This window comes from Rhineura floridana, chromosome 7, assembly GCF_030035675.1.
Source record: "Rhineura floridana isolate rRhiFlo1 chromosome 7, rRhiFlo1.hap2, whole genome shotgun sequence".
Classification (NCBI taxonomy): Eukaryota; Metazoa; Chordata; class Lepidosauria; order Squamata; family Rhineuridae; genus Rhineura; species Rhineura floridana.
The window spans coordinates 84134507-84158241 of NC_084486.1; the positions used below are offsets into that span (position 1 = coordinate 84134507).

At 40.9% G+C, this 23735-nt stretch overlaps 1 protein-coding gene across 5 annotated transcripts in view; it reads right to left on the minus strand.

Annotated features, from left to right (window-relative positions):
* Positions 1 to 23735, minus strand: part of WBP1L (WW domain binding protein 1 like) — an 83430-nt gene that overhangs the window by 15613 nt on the left and 44082 nt on the right. For 4 of the 5 annotated variants that reach the window (XM_061636145.1, XM_061636144.1, XM_061636146.1 and 1 more), the window contains one exon: positions 10903 to 11005. In XM_061636145.1, the coding sequence (XP_061492129.1) occupies positions 10903 to 11005 (103 nt within the window). Of the gene's footprint in view, positions 1 to 10902; positions 11006 to 11959; positions 11996 to 23735 lie in introns of those variants that run through there. The other variant, XM_061636148.1, reaches the window with a different exon arrangement.

The following is a 23735-nucleotide window of genomic DNA, read 5'->3' on the forward strand; positions in this document are numbered from 1 at the left end:
TCTCGATATGAGCCTGCCCGTACACTACGTTCCACATCGAAGGCCCTCCTCCGAGTTCCGACTCATAGGGAAGCTCGGAGGATAACAACAAGAACTAGGGCCTTCTCAGTGGTGGCCCCCGAACTGTGGAATAGTCTTCCCGATGAGGTGCGCTTGGCGCCGACGTTGCTATCTTTTCGGTGCCAAGTTAAAACCTTCCTCTTTTCTCAGGCATTTTAGTCTATTTTAGTCTTTTAAATATGTTTAAATGATTTTAGATTTGTGGATGCCTACATACATGTACCTTGCACTGAATTATTGGTTTTTATTGTGTATATTTATATTCCTCTGTTGTACACCACCCAGAGAGCTATGCTAGTCGGGCGGTATAGAAATTCAACAAATAAATAAATAAATAAATGTGGACTGCAATTCCATCAATACGCAGATGATACCCAGATTTTTCTCTCATTTAAGTCCCCCCCCACCGGTGGCGATAGAAAGGCTATCTAATTGTCTGGAGGCTGTGAGGGATTGGATGAGCAGGAGTAAACTTAAGACTGAATCCCGATAAAACTGAGGTTCTGTTGGTGGGTGATAAAGAGAAGCTGGGGATTACGGATTTGGTGCTTAATGGGATACAACTGTCCCTAAGAGACCACACATCCGGAGTTTGGGGGTCATTCTTGACTCCCAGCTATCCATGGAGGCAAAGGTAGCAGCTGTTAGTCGGGCGGCGCTTTACCAACTTCACCTCATTCACCTGCTCCCTAATGTGGTACATGCTCTGGTTCTGTAATGTGTTATATGTGGGTCTTCCCTGGAGAACGGTCCGTAAGCTCCAGCTAGTGCAGAATGCGGCGGCTCGCCTGATTAAGGGCTGCCGCTGCCGTGATCATATTACCCCAGTACTGAAGGAACTGCACTGGCTACCGGTGGTTGCTAGGGCCAGATTTAAGATCCTAGCTTTAACTTTCAAGGCGCTCCATGAGGCTGGCCCACTTTACCTAAAGAGTCACCTCCACTCGCACCAGGGGCGCCAGCTTACAAGATCGTCCTTGAATGGTTCGCTTCTTATTCCCCCAACAAAAGCAGCGAGATTGGGGAGGACACGGTCCAGAGCTTTTTCAGCAGTGGCTCCCTCACTTTGGAATTCTTTGCCAACTGACCTCCGTCAGGCCCCTTCTTCGTCGGGCCTTGAAAACCTGGCTCTTTAACCAGGCTTGGGAAGGGGGTTAGGGTGGCAGAGGGTAGTTCCATGGGGGTTTATTCAGTTTTTAAATTTTATACTGTTTGCTTTTTGAATTGTTTTTACATGGATTGTATTGTATTTTGTTGTACATCGCCCAGAGTGGCAGATTAACCTCTGCCAGATGGGAGTCTAACAAATCTAATAAGTAAATAAATAAATAAAATTAATATTTTCAAAAGCCAACAAGATTTTCTATTTATTGAAATACTAAACCTAGAGAGGAACAAATAAATACCTCCAATTCCCTGATAATGACTGAGCAGAGACATTGCAGTGCTTGTAATAAATTCTCTAGAGAATACATTCAGTGAGCTGGCAGTGAGGTAATCAAGAAATGTTTACCTTATCAGGAGGAGAAAACCCCAAGGAGGTCAGTGTTGCCAAGGAACCTTTAAACCAGAAAGTACCAAAATCACTGAAGACAATTTGAGGTAGCCAATGTGGTGCCCTCCAGATGCTGCTGGGTGACAACTCCCACAGTCCCTGACAAATGGCGATGCTGAGAATTGGAGTCCAACAGCATGTGGAGGGTATCTTGTTGGCTAACACTGCTTTACAAGATTGCCACATAACTCCTTGCATATCATTTAATGCATGCTAGCCTTTAATCAGCAACACTGCAGTTGGTTTGAATTTTCCTTGTCACTGCACCATGGCCTTTGTTTGGAAAACTTGATAAATGACCCATTCTCTTAACTACACCTCACTCTCTTTTCATTGGCTGTTTCTGATCGTAGCTAATTATAAAAACCTCCAGATCACCATCTATCTCTTGTATGAGCAGCAGATTAACTCTGTACTGGAGAACTCTTCCAACTTCCAAGACACTCTTGTTGCTAATTTTAAGTGGTTATTTTCAAACAAGGAACTACAAAGGGAGAATCCAACACAAACACTTATTAGGAACTATCATCTGCAGCTTCAATCAAGATTATGGATTTTTATTTCATTACAGTGACAACTAGCTTAGCAAAGCTAGGACGTTTTATCACCATTCACAAAGTCATGTTAAGTAAGTATGTGTGTGTGTATCAGCTAACTCAGGATGGCATTTCTGGTATCTGACAAAGTGGGTTCTGGTCCACAAAAGCTTATGCATAAGAAACTTTCTCATGTTTAAGGTGCTAGAAGATTGTTGCTTTTGCATGAACTCACGAGCCAATATCCAACTAAGTCACAACAGATCACTGAAATCAATGCACTTAAGTTGCTTTAGTCCATTGATTTCAATGGGTCTACGCAGAGTATGACTAATATTTGATATCACCCATAGTTCTTGATTTCTACTCCTTTGTTCTCTCCTGCTTTCTGCCTGCTTGTTTCCTTCTCAGCAGCTCTTCTGGTCTGCCAAGACCTGATGAGACTCTTGCCATTCCTAGGAAGTAGTCTGATTCTGCGTCAGCTGCCTGCTAGGATTAATTTTTGAGAACTCTAAGAAGCATATTAAGAATTAGTATGAAAACAGTGATAGGCAGACAAAAGTGGAGCTTTAATAATATTCTTATGGAATGGAACAAGGAGGGTAAAACTATTTCAAAATCAACCTATTCTACAACAGAAAAATGTTTACGTCCTTGCAGATACTATATGGCCCCCATCAGATGTGCATGCCTTGAGGAGGCTGTGGTTTGAGCTGCTCCTTTTAGGTTAGATGCATGCATTTCAAAAGCAATTCAAGCCTAGCTTCAACCACCTCCAGTGCTGACTGACCAGCTTTAGTGGTAATCAAAAAGCCACTCCTTTCAAGATATTTTAAAATCATAAAAATGATTTTTTTTTGTTTAAGTCACAGAATAAATATTTTAATGGTTAAACATTATGGATGTCTTTAAAAGGATACTGCTGCCCTCCCCACCATGCCTGCCTGAAGGGAGCACATATACAAATCCACACTGGAGTTGAAGCTAGGTAAACGTATAAGCAGACAAATGAAGATAAAGGGGAAATGCAGCAGGAAAAAAATATCACAGAACAGCTCTAGAAGAAAGGTACATCAAGTTCAAGCCTTAGGATGCCTTCAGACAGAGTTATTTTTTTTAATGTTGACACCTGCTAGCCACATGAGGGTTGAGCAAATCTGTCTACTGATACCTGATAGTCAAACATCAACTCAGGGCTAGAGGAAATGGCAGGTCTAAAGGAACAAGAGTTGCATGAAACCTTGTAACAGCTGAAACCACTTTCTTGCACTACTTTCTTGCTCATTTCTGTTTTGAGACAACAGAGTAAAGGCCATAGATTAAAAACAAAAAGACGTCTTGCATGCAGTCTGAACTTCTGGTAGAAACTGAAAGTTTCCATTGACCATACTTTTCTATGGACACAGAGTGGCATTAGGCCTTGATAACTGTTATGGTGAATCTATATACTTTGTATTGGAAGATGATGGTTTCCATTCTTTCAGACCACAAGTACCAAGAAGCACTGCCTTGGAGTTTTGCCTCCTTGACAAATGTAGATGTGGGGGAACAGCACCAATACAAGGGGGGGGGAGTCAGTTTAGCAATGAATATATCAAAAAGAAAAATCAAATTCTGCAGCCTAACCCAATTGATATGCCCAGATAACGGAAATTTAGCAAATGTCTTGCTCTGTTTCTAAGACAAAAGACTTCAATTAGATAAAAAAAGAGACTAAATGAAAAGAGAAAAAGGAACATGGATGTAGGTTTTGTGAAGCTGATAGGGGCTAAAGCCCCAACCCTAACCCGTGTGGGTTTTGATATTTCTACCCGTGTGGGTTTTGATATTTCTCCAGATGCTGCCAATGACCATATTCAAACTTTTCTGTAAAATAATATTGAACTATGATGTTTCTTTCTTGAAGCGATGAGGGGAATGCCTGGGGGCCTTATGATACTCAGATCTGGACATGTGTAAAAATTTTATAGATTCTTGGAGATACAGCAGCCAGAAGGATATATTTCTATGTTTCTCCAGTGGCAAGAATCCAAACTACTGAGGAAAGTGCCTTTTATCCTTTGCAAAATGGGAAAACATGTTTTCCCCTTTAGTGTTCAAGAGCAGGAACAGAATCATCTGCCCCAGAGTTCACAGTAAACTTGGGCAGATGCCACTGCTTTATTGGCTGGAAACCTCATCACAGCCAAGCCAAAATGCATAACAAATTGTTTCTCCGCCTGCCTGAGAAGCATGCTAGGTGATAGCCTTGGCTTCAGACTATCTGACCCAAAAGAAGAAGTGGCACAATCTTAGGAACTAGTGTAGAGCAAGTGAAGCTTAGCTGCTAAGAGATTGTACTCTGAACCGAACTGGGAAAGTGTCTTGTTCAAATGACCCCTCAGCCATGAATAGTTAAGCTACAGGGGCCTACTGAGGTAGAAATGTACTCAGTCACTTGAGGCCTTAGGCTAGGAGTGGGGAATTGGATCTGGATGGCAGGCCAGATCATTATCTCCTCCACCCTGCACAGGCCAAGTTTGACAGGTGGGCAGCACTAGTCACTTGTCAGTCAGTGGACATCACAATGACATCAGGTAACCTTTTTTGCCCACAGGGATCTTGCAGAAGCCTCTATCTTGTGGAGCGCTTGGAAAGGGACTTCTGAAGATCTGACTATCAGCTGATTGTCGGCCTTCAGAAGCCTCACAGGCCAAATGGGAATGCCTGGTAAGGGCCTAATTAGGCCTGCAGACTAGACGTTCCCCATTGCTGCTTTAGGCAAACCTCTCTCTTATATCCCCCTTTAAAATAAGAGAGGAATAATACTGGCCTACTTTACAATTTTGTTATAAAGATTGCTAAGATAACATATCATGAAGATCTTTGAACACTCTGAAGTACTATATAAATGCCATATATTAGTATTCTTGGAGGAGGAGGGACTGCATATAGCTTCCTCTCATACAGCAGAGCAATGCTTTGATGCACCTCAGTTTCACAAGTGTAACCAGGAACAGAAGCTCACATCTGAGACTGCATGAGATGGATGCTTTATTAAACAGCTTTCCTGTGAAAGTTAATACCAGTCTTTGCCAACCTGGTGAGGGTCAATACTGATGTTCATAGAACAGGGAAAAGCCAACACTTCCATACTGTTGCTTTTTTCTCCAATAACTTGAACATAGAATTCTCAGCAATAAACCCCTAAACCTCATAGCCATGAAAATCTTTGGTTCTGTAGAGGTTTATTTATGGCTCCTTGAAACCCCATTTGCAACTTTATCTACATGCTATAAGGGCTAATATGAAGCATCAAACCATGAATTTCCACAGAATTCTGTGACAGTAAAGCTTCTGGAGATAAATACCTCTGAATGAAGCACATATGACAGAGAACTGGGGAGGTGGTGTCTTAAATCAGTAATTCCCAATTGCTTTACTAATGGGCCTTAACAAAAGGCATATTTTCTTTGGTTTGGGAGGCACAAGAAGGGGATATTCTACTTCTTTTTTAATCCAATAGGTGTGCTTTTATTGAAGTAAGCAGTCTAACCCTGCACACTGACTACGTTCGTACATAATGCAAAAACCATGGTTTAGCATCACATTTATGAAATTCAATGAACCTTGAGATCATGCTACATTCCTTCAGCATGGCTTCTGAAGGATGGGATCAGACACTTCGGCTTCAGGTTTACATTAACTGCAGTTTAGCATTGGATGCCAATGTGGTGTAGTGGTTAGGGTGTTGGACTACGACCTGGGAGAGCAGGGTTTCAATCCACACAGAGCCATGAAGCTCACTGGGTGACCTTGAGCCGGTCACTGCCTCTCAGCCTCAGGGGAAGGCAATGGTAAACTACCTCTGAATACTGCTTACCATGAAAATCCTATTCATAGGATCGCCGTAAGTTGGAATCGACTTGAAGGCAGTCCATTTCATTTTTTTTTAGCATTGGATGGTAAATTTGTTCTTCCAAAAGACCTCCAAATATCCAGGTATGACAATAAAGGTATACTTGTGAACGCTCACTGATACTCTAATCCTGCAGAATCCTTCTGACTCACCATCTATGCTTTAATTTATGAATATTTCTTTTGTAATTTATGAATTATTGTCCAAATGTAGGATATTAACTGTATTTCTTTTTTTTATTCTGTTATATTTCATGAATTAAATAAAAATATCCCCCCCCAAAAGGTGGTTAATCTCAGCTATGGTTTATTGAAACAAGCCAGCTTCCTAAACTATAGTTCTAAACTGGCTTGTTTCAACAAACCATAGTTAATCGCAGCTGATCCAGGTTGTGATATCCCAATAAACTTCAGTTTGTCTAAAACAAAAACAAAATTCTTCTGAACTGTTCCTTGCAGCCATGCTCAATAGGAAGGGCAGGGGAGGAGGGGGAAACATGAGCTGGTTTAACATTATGTGCAGATGAGGCCAGTAACTTATTAATTAGCAAGAACTATTTTTTAATTGGAGAGCCAGTGTGGTGTATTGGTTAAGGTGTTGGACTACGACCTAAGAGACCAGGGTTTGAATCCCCACACAGCCATGAAGCTCACTGGGTGACCTTGGGCCAGTCACTGCCTCTCAGCCTCAGAGGAAGGCAATGGTAAACCCCTCTGAATACCGCTTACCATGAAAACCCTATCCATAGGGTCGCCATAAGTTGGAATCGACTTGAAGGCAGTACATTTACATTACATTTTTAAATAGCCACCTTCAGGGGTCTTTCAGAAATGTTGGACACTCCAAAAACCAAGCATCAACTATGGGGAAGTTTTAAGACACATTTGAGCAGAGTTCTTTCTAGACTCCCTTTGCCGGCCTGGGCACACAGCCTTTTCCAAGAAAGCATCAAACCAAGAAATCTGGCCAGTCTTTCATAAAGCTTGAATGCAATCTTTAATCTCCACGGACAGACTTATTACATGAATTAGCTGAACAGATATCAAGAGAAAGTGTGAAGGTCAGAGCAAGAGAAAAATATATAGAACAAAGGAGCAGTTAAGCTGGCTAGTTTCTTCTCTGCTCAGTTTAGATGGGACTGCCAAGCAAGACTTGACAAAGTCCAATAGCCTACTTGCTAGGGTGAATTGGGAACTGCTTTTCCCTTCCCTTCTAACTTCAAAAAAAGGAAGTTACCTACAAGCAAGTCAGGAGAAACACAGATTTTTATTTTCTTTTAAATAAACACAACACAGACCAGGCATAACTTTTTCTTCTCAAGTTGAATCCTTAAATTGCCTCCAGTTGTGGAGGTGGAGTGAGCAATTTGGAGCATATGCTGTCACAATCAAACATAGAAAGGAAGACAATGATGGATGAATATCTGGCTTATTATCTCCCTCTTGGAACATAGAAAACTGCTTGATGCTAAGCCAGGCCATTGGCTCAGCTAGCTCAGTAATGTGTACAATGCTGGCAGCGGCTCTCCAGGGTTTCAAACAGAGGTCTTTCCCAGCCCTACCTGGGCATGCCTGGGATCGGACGTGGGAACTCCTGAATCCAAAGCATGCGCTTTACCACTGAGCTATGGCCCCTCTTCAAGTGGAGCTGCTGGAGTAACTTTTCCACCTCTTCATCTCTTTTAAAAGGAAGGGAAAGGATAGAAGAGATTCCTGATAACAGGGCTGGGGAACTAGATCTGGCCGGAGGACCAGTTCCAGAAGTGGCCAACCCTTTGCAGGTCACTTTCACAGCCGGGTGGGGCCATCATATGACATCTAGTGACTTAAACTTCAATAAAGAACTAGAGACTCACTCTAACTGTACTCTCAATCCTTCCTTTGCAAGAAAGAGGCACTTGGGCAGAATAGATTTATTTCTTTCAGCATTTTTCATTTCAGACTAAACTATTAAACAGCAGTATTAAATGGAAAATCTATCCTATGCCAAAGCATCAAGATCAGAAAAAGACACAGAGCAAGAAAATCACATACAGAATTTGGTTTTAAACGTTCTCTGTAGATAATTGTGCAGTGGCAGAGCCACAGGCAAATAAACCCATCTTATCATCTTCAGACATGTTGCCCATTGGAACAATTTCAGGCTGCAATACCTCTTTATCATGAGAAGGCAAACCACTTTAACAAAACTCCTTCTGGGAGGAAGGGTGGGATATAAATTTAATAAATAAATAAAAATATATAGTATTTAGCTTCTTTTGGGGGTTGTCATTTCAAATACAGAGTCAGAATTTGGAGCCTCAGAGGCTCTCTTGTCTTGTTTCTTTGGATCAGTTTTAACTGGCCTCAAACATTTGCCTGAATCCTATCATCTTTGCCCTTAACAATACACCTCTTCTGTCACACTCTTTAAACCTTGACACTGGCTCCCACCTTATTATGAATCCAGCACAAATCCCTTGCCACCCTCTCTTCAGCCATTATTTCCCACTCTCTGCCTGTGACCTTCATTCATCCAGTTCTACCACCCTCAACTATTGGAAAGTCTCTTGCCCTCTCAAGCAATTTTATCCATTGTCCCTTGCTGTCCCTTGAGCCTGGTTTTCTACAAGGTGCAACCTCTCTTCCTACAAATTCCCCCTCAAAACCTGCTTCTTCCATGAAGTCTTTGGCTTAACCCCTAACCAGAATAAAACCCAACTATGAATAACTGTATTTATTCATGTTCATGCCTTGCCTTTCACTTTTCTTCCTTCCTTTTCCCACAGTCAAAATTTAGTCTGTAATCCTTTGGCCCATAAACTGACTTGTAAATATGTTAATGTTGTAACTAGCTTTAACTGGTTGTATTATTGATGAAGGCCTGCCTTGTTTTTTATTTTGTATTTTATAATCATTTTATTACATTTGCAGTATTGCTGTCTGGAGAAAAGGCACCATTTGGAAAAGCAGGATACAAATTTAATAAATTTAAAAAATAGGCTTCTATCTTTTTCACTTTCATTACTCTGTAAGGCACTATCTAGATGTCTGAATAACAGCACTAAACAATTATTATATCGTGATTATCTATTCCTGTAGAAATGTTCAGATGAACTCACCTTTTGAGAATAAGAATGCTCAATAAAAGGGTTAGGCAAATGTAGTCATTCAACTTCCAAATTTTATTTATTTATTTATTTATTATTTGATGTATATCCCGCCCTTCCTCCCAGCAGGAGAAATTTGAGAAATCAGATAAGATAAATCTTGTTTGGTTTACAAAATGCTCATATTGAATACTCTACTTTCTTTTCTCATAGGTAGCAAAATAGAGGGTCTCATATGAGAAAAGAAAATGGAGGGTATTATTTCATTAATCTTTAGTTCTTAACACCAAAACCAAAAACAGTTCTGCAATTTTTAGCAATAGATTTTGGCAACAAAGTATTTCGTTGCCCATTTTGGATTTAGTCTTATATGGCCTTAAACACAGTTCACTTCCTTGACATATTATGTAATTTATTCTTCACACCACCCCATAACACATCACCACTGATTTAGTTTCTCATCAGCTTCACTCTCCAAAAGGGGGAAAAAGAGAGATCTTGTTGACAGGAACCACTTCCATCAGCTAAAACATGGGATCATGTTTCATGAAGCATGTGAAGCCAAGACAGATTCTCTTTGTTCCAACCCATGTCCCCTTCCCACAAGCTACTGTGATAAAGTTAAAATGAACAGCAAGACCTATCAAAAGGCACAAACCCTTCTGTGCTAAGTGAGAGTACCAACAAGAGTTGTAACTTTCTAAAATCTACTTTAATGTATTGTGCGCAGAGTTAAGTACCAAATGCTTTCAATACATTTTCAGGATGACATAGCACACTTCCTTTCAACTGATTAAACTGTATGCTGCATGGTAGCCTTTCCCAACCTGGTGCCCTCCAGAAGGAGCTACAACTCCCATTAGCTCCAGTCAGCTTCTGAACAAAGGCAAATCCACATATAGCACATTAGATAATTTAATCCAGGGGGTCACCAAGGAATGAATAATGAGAGGTTAGCTGTTAATCTTGTAGAAGAGGAAATAGCTGGCATACCTCACATAGCTGGAAAGTGAGAATCCTTGCCACAGTCTTCACCTGAGTATAAAGCAATAATGCTGGCTCAAGAAATACACCCAAGTCATGAACCTGCTGATTTTTTGGGGGGGTGGGGGGTGTTACAACTTCATCCAGAACAGCTACTGGACACCTTGTACACCTACTCCCAACTTGACAGGCCCATCAACCATGAACATTTCTGACTTGAACTTCATTTTATTGGCCCTCATCCACTACAAGACACCTGTTCAAGGACTCTGCTGCCTCACCAGGATCCAAGAAGAGATGCAAGTGGGCATTCTGATGACTTCAACAAAACCTTGCACGACCTCTCCTAGTGATTTTATGTAGATATTAAATAACATACTAGACAGAACAGAAACTTGAAGCACCAGACAGGATAATTCCCCTGAGGTGGTACAGCACTATGACCACCTTCTTGAAATTACCTGACAGGCAGGCATGGAACCACTATCGAGTGGAGCCGCACACCCTTAAATGTGACAGGTGGTGAAAAAAGATACACTGGGGGCCTGGAGAATTAGGGACTCACATGCTCCCCTGTCTATCCCTAGCAAAGGTTGTAACTAAAGTAGTTTCCGTGCTACACACAGCTCTAAAGCCACTTTCATCTAAGTTTCAGGCTGGAAAAAGATAGCTACCACTTGCTCCAACACCTTGTCTCTGGATAAAGCAAAAGTAGACTCTATAGCTGCGACTCAGATTATGAAAATAATCTCTCTTCTATTTATGAAAATAAAAAACTTACACCAGAGTTCATAATAGTAATTGCAGCATTGAGACTGTCCACAGCAGTGGCCTGTTTCACAGATGTAACTCTGATTGTTGATTCCTATGCAGGTTTCTTTGTCCTAGAATGTAAGAGAGGAATAGGTTAGTGACATTGGATTTTAAAGTATGACTTCAAACTAAAATTACTATAAGCTATGAATGAAGCCTCAAGTTGCTTGCAAGGTATTAACCTGGAGTTTAAATACCTGCCCAACGACACAGATTGCTTATGTCCTACCTGAGAACCCATTCCAAACTTTCTAGCTGTAGCCCAGCCTTGCAAACAGAATGGACACCTTAATTAGGCTAGATTTCCCCAGTGTCAAATGGTACAAAATGGTACTCCAGTGAGTGCCCACTGTTTCAACTGGCAATACCTGTTAGTTGCATTCACTTTCCTGGGTATCAGTCAATTAATGTTTTCCATAGCCCACACACCCCCATCATCAACCTTTCAGACTAGATCCATGCATGCAGTAGCAGAAGGTACAGATGAGATGGTAGAATGAATGGCACCTCTTCAGCCTGCAGGTGGTGAACAAAATTTCTGAATGTTCCTTTGTGTTAACACCCACAAAAGCTCTCTGCAAGTAGAAAGCTATGAGAGCATACAGAGAGCTGGACTAAAACATTTCTCCCTGTTATGCCAATTTTTTCTAAGATGGGGTTTCTTAAATTGTTATTTCTATAGTGTCATCTATGTAGTATGGTGGTTTGCAAGGAGTGAGGAGACTGTTTACTACCCCAAAGGGTCTGCAGTCTAAAAGTAAACACCCAGCAAAACAAGGTAGGAGAGGCAGAGGTAAACAGTGGAATAATGTGCTACTATTTCTGTTACAGTCGGGTATGGTGGCAACTGGAGAAAACATTAAAAATGTAATTCCCTCTCTTCAATCTGAAGTGACAGATGTCCACTCTGTCACCTCTGGACTTTACCACCTTGTTGCTGCACATGTAGACTAGTCCTCATTTCACTTTTCTAGCCTGTCAGTCGCCAGATTGCTTCAAGCTACTGCTCTTATCTTTTCCAGTACCTCGATAAAGCAATTTCCCATTTGCAATTTGTATCACGCAGGTCCTCCTGTACTGCACTTCAACCCTGATGTTCTTGCCTGGACATGGGGAAGGAGTTGTGGCCCCAAACTGTCAGTATTTAGAAAACAACAGTTGTATTAGACAGTGCAATTTTGCTTTCAGGTTTTTTTTCCTGCAAGTTAAAATATTTTACATTAAAATCAAATATAATCCTGTTTTTTTTAACATGTAATGAATATTTTTGGGTTTGTGTATCTGAATTCCTATCCAGTGTATTGGGATGAAGTGACTATTAGATATATTTCCACTTTGGCATATTAAAATACAAAATTTTATGATCTGCTCATGGTTCGTGTTTCAAATATATCACCACTATTCCACTTGATGGAAGACCCTCCATGGCACAGAGTGGTAAGCGGCGGTAACGCAGCTGAAGCTCTGCTTATGGCTGGAGTTCAATTCCAACGGAAGGAGGAAGTCAAATCTCTGGTAAAAGGGGTCGAGGCCCACTCAGCCTTCCATCCATCTGTGGTCGGTAAAGTGACCCGGCACATGCTGGGGGGTAAAGAAAGGCCGGGGAAGGAACTGGCAATCTCACCCCCTATATACGGTCTGCCTAGTAAACGTTGCAAGACGTCACCCTAAGAGTCGGAAACGACTCGCACTATAAGTGCGTGGACACCTTTACCTTTATTCCACTTGAAGGCACATAACAACAACAAATTCCATTTATATTAAGGTTCTTTTTTAAGATTTGTGTTTGGCACTTATAGAATCAGAGAATGTAATGATCAAATTGAGGGCAATCTAGGCACATTTAGATCAAAGCAACATTTACTACTATATAATCCTACTCAGAAATAATTCTTGCCCAATTAGCAGAACATTTAAACTAAAATAAGCATTCCAATAAAATATCTTCCTGGAATACTCCTGCAGTCCAGGACAGAAGCCAAGTCAGCTATACTTTATCATCATCACGTAATCCTCCCTGAAGGCCACCTCTGTGGACAGCTAAGAGATGGAAAACAACTATCACCCAATGGTAATGACCCCTCTATCGAGAGTGTAATATAGGGCAAATATATCATGAGTGTTTAAGTAACTTCTGGAGTCTACTCTTATAGACCTGAAAATAAAAGCAGAGCTGAACCATAGCACTATGAAAAGCCACATGGATGTCTGATTTAAGTTACTGCATATTTCATACTATAAACTCAAAATGATTTGGTGTATTTTTATAGCAGCATCAATGTACATAATGGTTTATGGCATAAGCAGAAAAAGGTACAATAAGAAGAGGACAAAAGATGTGAGAGGCAAGAGTATGTGAGCAAGCGCAGTTGCATGTGCTTAACTGTGTTAAGATCAAGTTTGGTAACATTCAGGCCTAGAAAGATCCCTTTTAGTAGTCTTTGAACCAGAGAGGTGTTCAAATCCCCATGAACATATTTCCAATTCCCATCAGCCTTAGCCAGCATGGTCAATGGTCAGGGATGATGGGAGCTGAAGTGCAACAACACCTAGGGCGCCACAGATTCCCCCACTCCTGGCTTAAATGCGGGCTGGATGGAACAACTATCAGGTGGATCCACAGTTGGCTCCAGAATCGTACTCAAAGAGTGCTTATCAATGGTTCCTTCTCAAACTGGGCGGAAGTAACAAGTGGGGTACCACAGGGCTCGGTCCTGGGGCCAGTGTTCTTCAACATTTTTATTAACGACTTGGATGAGGAGGTACAAAGCATGCTTATCAAATTTGCAGATGATACAAAATTGGGGGGGCACAGCTAATACTATGAAAGACAGAAACAAAACTGAAAGGGACCTTGATAGGCTGGAGCATTGGGCTGAAAACAACAGAATGAAATTCAACAGGGATAAATGCAAAGTTCTACACTTAGGAAAAAGAAATCAAATGCACAGTTATAAGATGGGAGATATTTGGCTCAGCAATACAACATGTGAGAAGGATCTTGGAATTGCCGTTGATCACAAGCTGAATATGAGCCAACAGTGCGATGTGGCTGCAAAAAAGGCAAATGCTGTTTTAGACTGCATTAAGAGAAGTATAGTTCCCAAATCGCGTGAAGTATTAGTTTCCCTCTATTCAGCACTGGTTAGGCCTCATCTTGAGTACTGCATCCAGTTCTGGTCTCCACACTTCAAGAAGGATGCAGACAAACTGGAACAGGTTCAGAGGAGGGCAACAAGGATGATCAGGGGACTGGAAACAAAGCCCTATGAGAGACTGAAAAACTGAGCATGTTTAGCCCAGAGAAGAGAAGACTGAGGGGAGATATGATAGCACTCTTCAAGTACTTGAAAAGCGCCACACAGAGATGGGCTGGGATCTCCTCTCCATTGTCCCAGAATGCAGGACATGGAATAATGGGCTCAAATTGCAGGAAGCCAGATTTTAACTGGACATCAGGAAAAACTTCCTAACTGTTAGAGCCATACGACAATGGAACCAATTACCTAGAGAGGTAGTGGGCTCTCTGACACTGGAGGCATTCAAGAGGCAGCTGGACAGCCATCTGTCGTGAATGCTTTGATTTGGATTCCTGCATTGAGCAGGGTGTTGGACTTGATGGCCTTATAGGCCCCTTCCAACTCTACTATTCTATGATTCTATGAAGTACACATACAAGCAAGTAGATGCAGAGTTGTGGAGCAGCACAAATTACAACTTTTTAAGAGTGAGCAGTAATGACAGCTATTGCACCAAACTTAAAAACCTATAAAAATATAAAATGGTACTTCATGTGAGATCTATCAACAATTTTGGAATACTTAGTGCTGTATAGTATTTTATTGTGTAGTGTAATGGTGTAATGTAGTGCAGTATAGTGCTTTAAAGTGTACAAAGTATAGGAAGTAGTGTTGGATATGGACGATAGAAGATCCAGTTTGAAATCACTGGTCAGCCATGAAACTCGCTCTATGAAGTTCAACAAAATCACTATTTGTCAGCCTAACCTGCCTTTCAGGGTTGTTGTTTGGATAGGAGGAGGAGGATATGGGGTAGGAGCAAGAGTATCTAAAAAATCTTGTGATACTTCCATCAAGTAACTAGTGAATGAAGCTGAATGATAATGGCTTGCCTTAAGGGGTCGATTCATGGCTAAGGCAAGATCTGAACCTCAGGTTTTTTGGCTCACACTCTTAGCCACAACATCACATTACACCAGGAAGCACATTTGCATTTTGCAATCGCGAGTTTAAATATCTTTCAGAGTGCCCAACATGAAAGACAAAGTTAGCTACAGTATAATAAGCACCAATGTGAGCTCTTAAAAAGATTAGAAATCCTTGTGCTTCCTTAGTACTTCACCTCAAAGGTTTAAACATACCCACCCCTCAATGCTATTTCACAGCTTCCTCTGAAATCATCAGCCTGGTTTTGGACCACATAAATAAAGCCTCATACTCTGTTATTCCTAAAGGAGACTCATTTTATTTTTGGATCTACAAACATGGACATCAGCATTAACATTCCCACCAACCAACACCCACTACTCACTAGTTGGAGTTAGCACTTCCACAAAAGCCAGACATTTGGCTTCATTCTCAAAGTGCCCATATCAAAGTGCTAAGATAGTTTCTAAAAGAGGAAACATCTCCTGAACCTTCTTACACAGCAGAAGGGACACTCTTCCATTTCATCCATAACAAGACTGAAAGAAATCATGTGGGCTTTAGGAGAGGTTTGAGCACATATGTCAAAATAATCTCTACTCAGCAAATCACAATGTTGTGCAAACTAGGATAGCCGGACTGGCAAAAAATATTTAAGACTGTTTTTAATGGGAAATATTTTCTAGATGCCACTGGGAAAGTTTACAAACAAGAGCTAAAATACCAGAAATTAGGACAAATTATGCTGTTTGTGGTCCCTGAGATTTATTCCCGTTTCTCTTAAAAGATCCAGAAAGGAGGGTTTCCTGTACAATGAACAAAGCAGTCACATTCTGTACTGTCCAGACCAACCTTGAACATCCGCCAACAGTATATGACAAAGCAGTTTTCAAAACTAGTCTGTGGAATGGGGTACTGATGACAGGAGTATAGATACAGCCTACAAAAAACAGCAACATACTACAGTTCCTTTTACTTTCTAAAATAGAACTCCCTCAAACTCCAAGGGGCCAATTCATACACTGTGCAGAGGCAAACACAATATGGAGTCACTCCCAATCATAACTCCCTGAAAAGCATACCTGTATGAGTATTTGTTATATTTTCATTTTATGTTTGGACAAAAGAATCAAAAGGGGGGGAGGAAGAACCCAGAGGAAAGATGATAGCCTTTTTCTCCCCTTTCTTCAATTTCCCCCCCACTAGGCTTGTGGGGGGTAGGCTGATTTAATGTACAAGGTGCAAACTGATTGTTAACTAGCAGTTTTAGTATAATGTTGTTTATTTATTTATTTATTTGTTTCATTTATAGACCGCCCATAGCGAGTGGCTCTCTGGGTGGTGTACTAAAAGGTTAAAATACAAAATATCAACAATAAAATCAGACAACAAACAATAAACACAAGCAGCAACTAAAGAAAAAAATAATAAAAAAATTAAATTATAACAAATGCTTAAAATGCCTGGGAGCATGTTACGTTTTACTTGTTTCAATTATCCTGAAGTTTTTAATTTGGGCTTTTTGCTTACTTGTACAACCCAACTAGTGATCAACAACTGATGAAGTGTAGGATAGAAACTTGAAACAAACAAACAGGAAGGAAAATCAATACGCCAGCTCCAAGGCTAGTGTACTTTTCCTCTGTTCTTGGGGCATGTCAGGGGAGTGGGATGCGTCTGACCCCCAACAGTTCCAAAGCCTCCCCTGAACACCTAATTTTTGCCCTCTTCACCAGAGCCCTAGGGGCAGAGGGACAGCTGGGGAGATTTCTGCAATTGCAGTCTCCATGGGCAGACCTCCTGCTCCAATCACAGAGGAGGAGATCCATGAAAATGTATGGCCCCTGGGGCACCCTCCCAGGGACCATAGGATTACACCCCTAGATGTACATTACAACATCTTAAGAACATGTTTAAAAATGTACCAGAAGTAACACAAGTGACCCTTACCACATATGCATGATTTTTTGGAAAATAGAACCTGTTCAAAATCATTACTTTATATTTTTTTCAAACTTTATGAAGTTAGTTTTACTGATATTATATTAGGTCTAGAGGAGAAAATTAAGGATGTTAGATTTGAACACTATGACTGAATAGCCTCCAGTTAAGAAATCAACACATATAGTTAGTGAAGGTGGCATTTTCTCAAAACCTGCATGTTTTTCAGGATGTGGTAATTTTTATACAAAATTAACCATAACTTTCAAAATGCTGTGGTGGGAAAAATGAGATAAAGCTATACTTAAACAAGGAACTACATAGGCACTTGTATCTCTGTATAGACAGGCGCGTATCTGGAATATTTCCATGCTGTGATACTTTATAAAAAGCTGTTGAAAGACTGTTCGGTTCACAACAAAGCTATAGACATGACCTGGAGCCTGGAAGTGATGCCTTATGGCAGTCGGCTCTGTAGCTTAATCCAGAGCACTCTGCAGAGTTGATATAACTTGAGCTGGTTTTTAGCATTTACAGTACACCAGTGTTGGACAAATTTTAGTCTACTTAATATTTAAATAGGAGTTTACACTCTATTTAATTGCTTTAATAGTACTGAACCTTTCAGGTGTGGTGCAATGCCAACCTAAATTAATAACAAATGTTTGACGTTATGCTACTGGATAAGGGCCTCTGTTTCTCATGTGGACGTATGACTATATTTAGCTAGTGCCTAAACAGTACTGTCTGGAAGGCAGACCTGACTGAACAAGCAACCCAAGCAATTGCTAGGGAGGCAGTATTTTTAGGGATGCCAATGAAGCAGCACACAATCCAAAAGTGTTTTCTAGGATCTGTTAACAAAACTGCTGGGGCTCAGCTTTCAGGCAGCAACAGAGTTGTGTTCCAACAAGACCCTGCAAGGTATCCTGGGTCTTGCTCCTTAATCACACAGTGCAACTTCATTGAGCAGCAAAATGTCTTTGCATGGCTCTGAATGTATGACTACATGCAGTTCTATCTACATTGTCATATGGCTTTATTAAAATGCAATAAAACAAAAGACTGAGAAACACAGGGAGGTAAAAGGAAGAGAGGTCCTAACAACATCTACCTGGAAAACAAAGAGTTTTTAGATGTATACATTTAACCTGCTTCAGACAAGACCAAACCATGGTTTATCCTGGTGTGTTTGAACTAAATATGGTTAGAACAAAGTACAATTTCTCAAATTTGGGTGTAATGGGAAACCGGTTTGTTCAAAACTGCAACCAGAAGGGTTATATTTCCTCCCCTTACAATGCAAAGGAGGAAAGAGCATGAGTTCTTGTAAAGCTAAACCATAGTTTGGTTTTACATTTGAATCAGGTTATTTTTTCCCATGGAAGCAAAACAAAACATTCTAGGATAAACAAAATTTTCAATTTAGTAACACTTAACTTAAATCAGTGGTGCCCTTTTTACACAGAGTAAAAGACACACCATTAAAGAAACTGCTTAAAAGTAAATGCTTGCACTTGTTATTTGTATGCTTGTTGTAAGGATACTAAAAACAAAGAACAAACTGAAAAACCAGTTAGCCAGCCAGCCGTCACCAGTTTACAGAAAACTTTATTTCCCTACTGGTATGAGAGAGCACACAGTGAAACTTCCTTAACTTAAAAGCTATACAGTACCTACCCTCCAGCTGCATTTTTCTCCAGTGTTTTCAGTAGTTTGTACATGACAAAAACTTAAAATGTTAATCAAACTGTCTAGCCTCATTTTGCAAATTAAAGTAAAATAAATGGTAGTTTTAATCCATGAAATTATCTGAGACTGTATTATACAAAATATATCTCAGGAGAGATAAGCTTCAATGGTGAATCTTTTAGTATGAGGATTACAGTCCAAATTACAGTCCCTTGGCATTATCCCATTTTAAAGACATACAGCAAGGCTACCAGAACTGTCACCAGCCCCTAAAACTGTAACTTCAAGAACTGTTATTGGAGCATGTTTCCCTTTCCCTTTTCCCACCTTTTTCCTTTTGTCTTTTAGCCTGTAAGACTGAGGGCATGGCTGTCTTACTACTAATTTTAGCAAGCTGTTACTTTTCTACTAAAGAACAAGGCAAAATACTTTTAATAAATAAATATTACTCAGCATGTTTCCCAAGGACCTAGCATGAGCAGCAAAATACAATGCCTTTGCTGATAGCCTGAACATAACACTTAAAATGTTTTGGCAATTTTTGTGTCTGCTTGCACACTGGTTTATCAACCCATTGTTCAGATCAGCTTGCTACTTGAAAATTCAAAATGGCTTTTGGTATCAGGATAGGGGTAACCAACAGGGTGCCCTCTTGAAGATGTTAGACTACAAATCTCATCAGTCCCAGCCAACGGTCATAGATGTAGGCTTGTAGTCCAACAACATCTGAAGGGCACCATGCTAGCTAGCCCTAGTTTAGTGCTACAGCACATACTTTGCATGCAGATAATCCCAAATTCAATCCCTGGCAACTCCAGTTAAAGGGTGAATCAAAAGGATCAAGCAACAGGACTTCTGCCTGAAACCTAGTCTGACCGGTCAAAAGACAGCTCCAATGTTCCTGGTATGCTCTGGCATTTTATGATAAACCATAACGGCACTGACATATATTAAAGCCAAAAAGCATGCAGCATCATTGTTAATGACTTCAGGAACACTAACTTCAAAATATTACAATCCATCTTATATGATTACTAACTAATAAGGGAATATTGTGCTATTCATCCTCCAAACACCTTTAAAAGACCTTGCAAATTAAAAACAAAATGTCACATCTAATGTATTTAATGTTTATATTTCAACTGTAATTTTGAATTACCATAAAACAACATCATTAAAATCAACACAGATAAAAGAAATCCACACAATGTAAAATATTATCCATATTAACAACAGCAGAGATCAGAATAAATCTTATAATTGTAACTTGCTTATTGCAGAGAAGACGACAAGCTCCAAGAATAGCATGAGAGGTGGCTGGAAAGAAGGCAGGATAGCCTGCAGTGCACTTTTCTGTTGAGGGAAGAGAGGATCTCCCTAGTTTAGACTAAGTGTTTAAAACAGACAAATGGGACGTGCAACAAAATGTTGTAGTGTATCCCTAAACAGTCCTCCAATTTAAGGCTGCATCTAACCCAGAACAGGAGCTATTCACAGAGAAGGACGTTAAAAAAAAATCATGACACATAACCCCCTCCCCCATGCCAGGATATTGTCAGGGGCCCGAGCAAGCCAATTTCCTCACCCCCAACCTGGTCCCCATCCCTGCTTTTCTTCTTTCAATTTATTCTATAATATTCTGTGTCTCAACATCTCTCAACCCTAGGCTAAACACAGTCTGCAAAACTTCAGATTCCTTCACCTCTGTCCCGTCAAGCTCCCAGTGCAGATGTGAGAGCTGCCCACAGAAAACAACTGTTTGTGGATGGGAGAGCAGTGTTTTTGTATCAGTGGTCCTGAGCTCACATATTTTGGCCATCTTTGCTCACAGCCAAAATTTGTGGTTGCCACCAACCCTGATTCTCCCCAAAGGTCATCACAGATGCTATACTGGGCTTTGGACATGCTCAATTCATTTTACCTCATGTGGCGATACAGAATGGTTACTGCTTTTTGGAAGAAAATACATGCTAAAATCTTTAAAATTGCAAAAGAAAATTTGGTAACAGACCCTAGACTTGCCTTGTCTATTTTTAATGGTTTAACAAGGATTTACTGCATAAGCAACTGATCATTTTTCTCCTGGTGATGGCAAAGCTGGAAAACGCCCAAAATGGAATAAATCTGATTAGCACTTCGTGGACCCCTGGTACCAAGAAGTGTGGCACATTGCATTGTCTGAAAAGTTGACAGATTTATCTCTATAAAGCAAAGATGGCAAGCTCTAGCCCTCCAGAAGATGCTGAACTACAAACTCCCATCAGCCCCAGCCAGCATGGCCAATAATCAGGACTGGAGGGCCACAGACTCCCCATCCCTGGTCTAAAGAATAAGCATAACCAAGTGAATTTATGACACTTTATTTAATATTCCAGTAGTAGTGACTCTTCTGCATGACTATTATCTTCCCACAGATCTCTATGGAAAGCCTTGATTACATAGGTCATATTCATGGTCTTGACTTCTTTGTGCTCTGAGTCCTAATTGTGCTGAATCTCTTCTTTGTACTATGTACTGCTGCAACTCTCTCTATGTTTTTTAATTAAAGATTTGAATTTAGAAACAAAATACAGAGAAAACTACCACAAACCGCACTGAGAAGTCTAACTGCTTCAGAGTGCCTCCAAAACCCAGCACAACTGCAGGTATGAGCCCATGAGCATCACTCACTTTGCACAAACCCTGCCCAGAGATATACTTATCACTGTATTTGTAGACCACTGCCCATATATTACAGAATATTCTACCTAGCAAAGTGAGCTGATGTCCAGTCTTACCAACTCTTAGTGGGGAGAGGAGGTGCAAATATTCAACCCCACTTTCTTGGAGAGATGGAATATAGGAAGCTGCTTTATACCAAGTCAAAATATTATTTATTTATTTATTTATTTATTGCACTTGTATACCGCCCCATAGCCGAAGCTCTCTGGGCAGTTTACAGCAACCAAAAACATTAAAACAAATATACAATTTAAAACACATATTTTAAAAACAATTTAAAATACAATTTAAAAATTTAAAACAATATAAAACAATTTAAAACACATGCTAAAATGCCTGGGAGAAGAAGTCTTAACCAGCCGCCAAAAAGATAACGGTGTTGGCGCCAGGCGCACCTCGTCAAAATAATCATTCCATAATTTGGGGGCCACCACTGAGAAGGCCCTCTCCCTTGTTGCCATCCTCCAAGTTTCCCTTGGAGTAGGCACCTGGAGGAGGACCTTTGAACTTGAACGTAGTGTACGGGTGGGTTTGTATCGGGAGAGGCGTTCCATCAGGTATTGTGGTCCCACGTCATGTAAGGCTTTATAGGTCAAAACGAGCACCTTGAATCAAGCTTGGAAACATACAGGCAGCCAATGCAAGCGAGCCAGAATCGGTTTTATATGTTCGGACCGTCTGGTCCCTATTACCAATCTGGCTGCTGCATTTTGCACAAGCTGCAGTTTCCGAATCGTCTTCAAAGGCAGCCCCACGTAGAGTGCATTGCAGTAATCTAATTTGGAGGTTACCAGAGCATGTACAGCTGAAGCCAGGTTATTCCTGTCCAGATAGGGGCGCAACTGGGCCACCAACTGAAGTTGGTAGAAGGCACTCTGTGCCACCAAGGCTACCTGAGCCTCAACATCCATGCCGAGGCTGCTTTATCTGGGGCGGCTCAGGACTTCATGGCCTCCATGGCAACCATGGGGCTGTCTCAATTTGCCACTGGCCCAACGCATGTGTCGGGGCACACTCTTGATTTGATCTTTGCCACTGGACATGGAGATGGTGATCTGGAGGTGGGGAGTTCAGTAATGTCTACAGCAATTGGCAGCAGCTCTCCAGGATTTCAGGGCTCTCTTCCAGCCCTACCTGGTGTTGATGGGGATTGAGCCTGGGACCTTCTGCATACAAAGCAGATGCTCTACCACTGAGCTAAGCCATTCCCAAGGATCAGGGGAAAGCATAAAGGCAGTCCCCTGCTACTATAAATTATGCAGTCGAGTTTCCTACATTGTAGAAATTGTGGGAGTCAGCACACACAGAGTGAATTGGATGAGTCTCACCCTGGGAAAATCACCTTCATGATTAATACTTACCTGGCAGGGGTGAAAGCATTTAACAACAAACAAAGCAGAATTCTTCCAGTGGCAACTTTTAAAAGACAGCTTAATTGTCTAAGAGTTGTCCAAACACAAAGGCACAATTCTGATAACTGAGGCTTCATGGAAATGGAAATGGACAACCTTCAAGTTGATTCCGACTTATGACAACCCTGTGAAGAGGGTTTTCATGGTAAGCGGTATTCAGAGGTGGTTTACCATTTCCTTCCTCTGAGGCTGAGAGGCAGTGACAGGCCCAAGGTCACCCAGTGAGCTTCATGGCTATGTAGGGATTTGAACCCGGGTCTCCAGGGTCATAGTGCAACACTCTAATTGACATTACACTAGAGCCCAGATTTGGACATAATGGGAGAGCCCTGGCTCAATACAAGTCAGAAACTAGGATCTGAAGTGGTACACAAGGAAAGGAGTGGAGGAGCCAGAAAGAAGTGCTCAGTACTGATGATCACCTACCCTCGGGCACTGTCTATAAAAGATACACTAGCTTAAGAAAGCTTTTCCCAACAACAGTACTTTGAAACTAATATTGATGGCCATATAACCAGAATGCCATTCCCCAAAAGCTGCAAAGGTACAATTTCAGTAACAGTAAAACCAGCCTAATGCATAACACCTTCCTCATCAACTGCACTCTTCTTCCAATTTAAAGAAGGATCAGATTCCCATTCCGGACCTTTTGCCAGAGAAATTCCACAACCAGTTCAAGTTAGATGAGAAATCCAAGTTTTATTACTAGTACCATCCATTTAAAAAATGCATACTGACTCATGAAATGTACAATAGCCTGGTACGCACATAATGCTAAGCCAAACCATGGCTACATGTGACTGAACAAGCATGCAGGCACTCACAGGAAAAGCTGTGGCTGCTTCACTCCTCCCTCACTCCTGGTAATG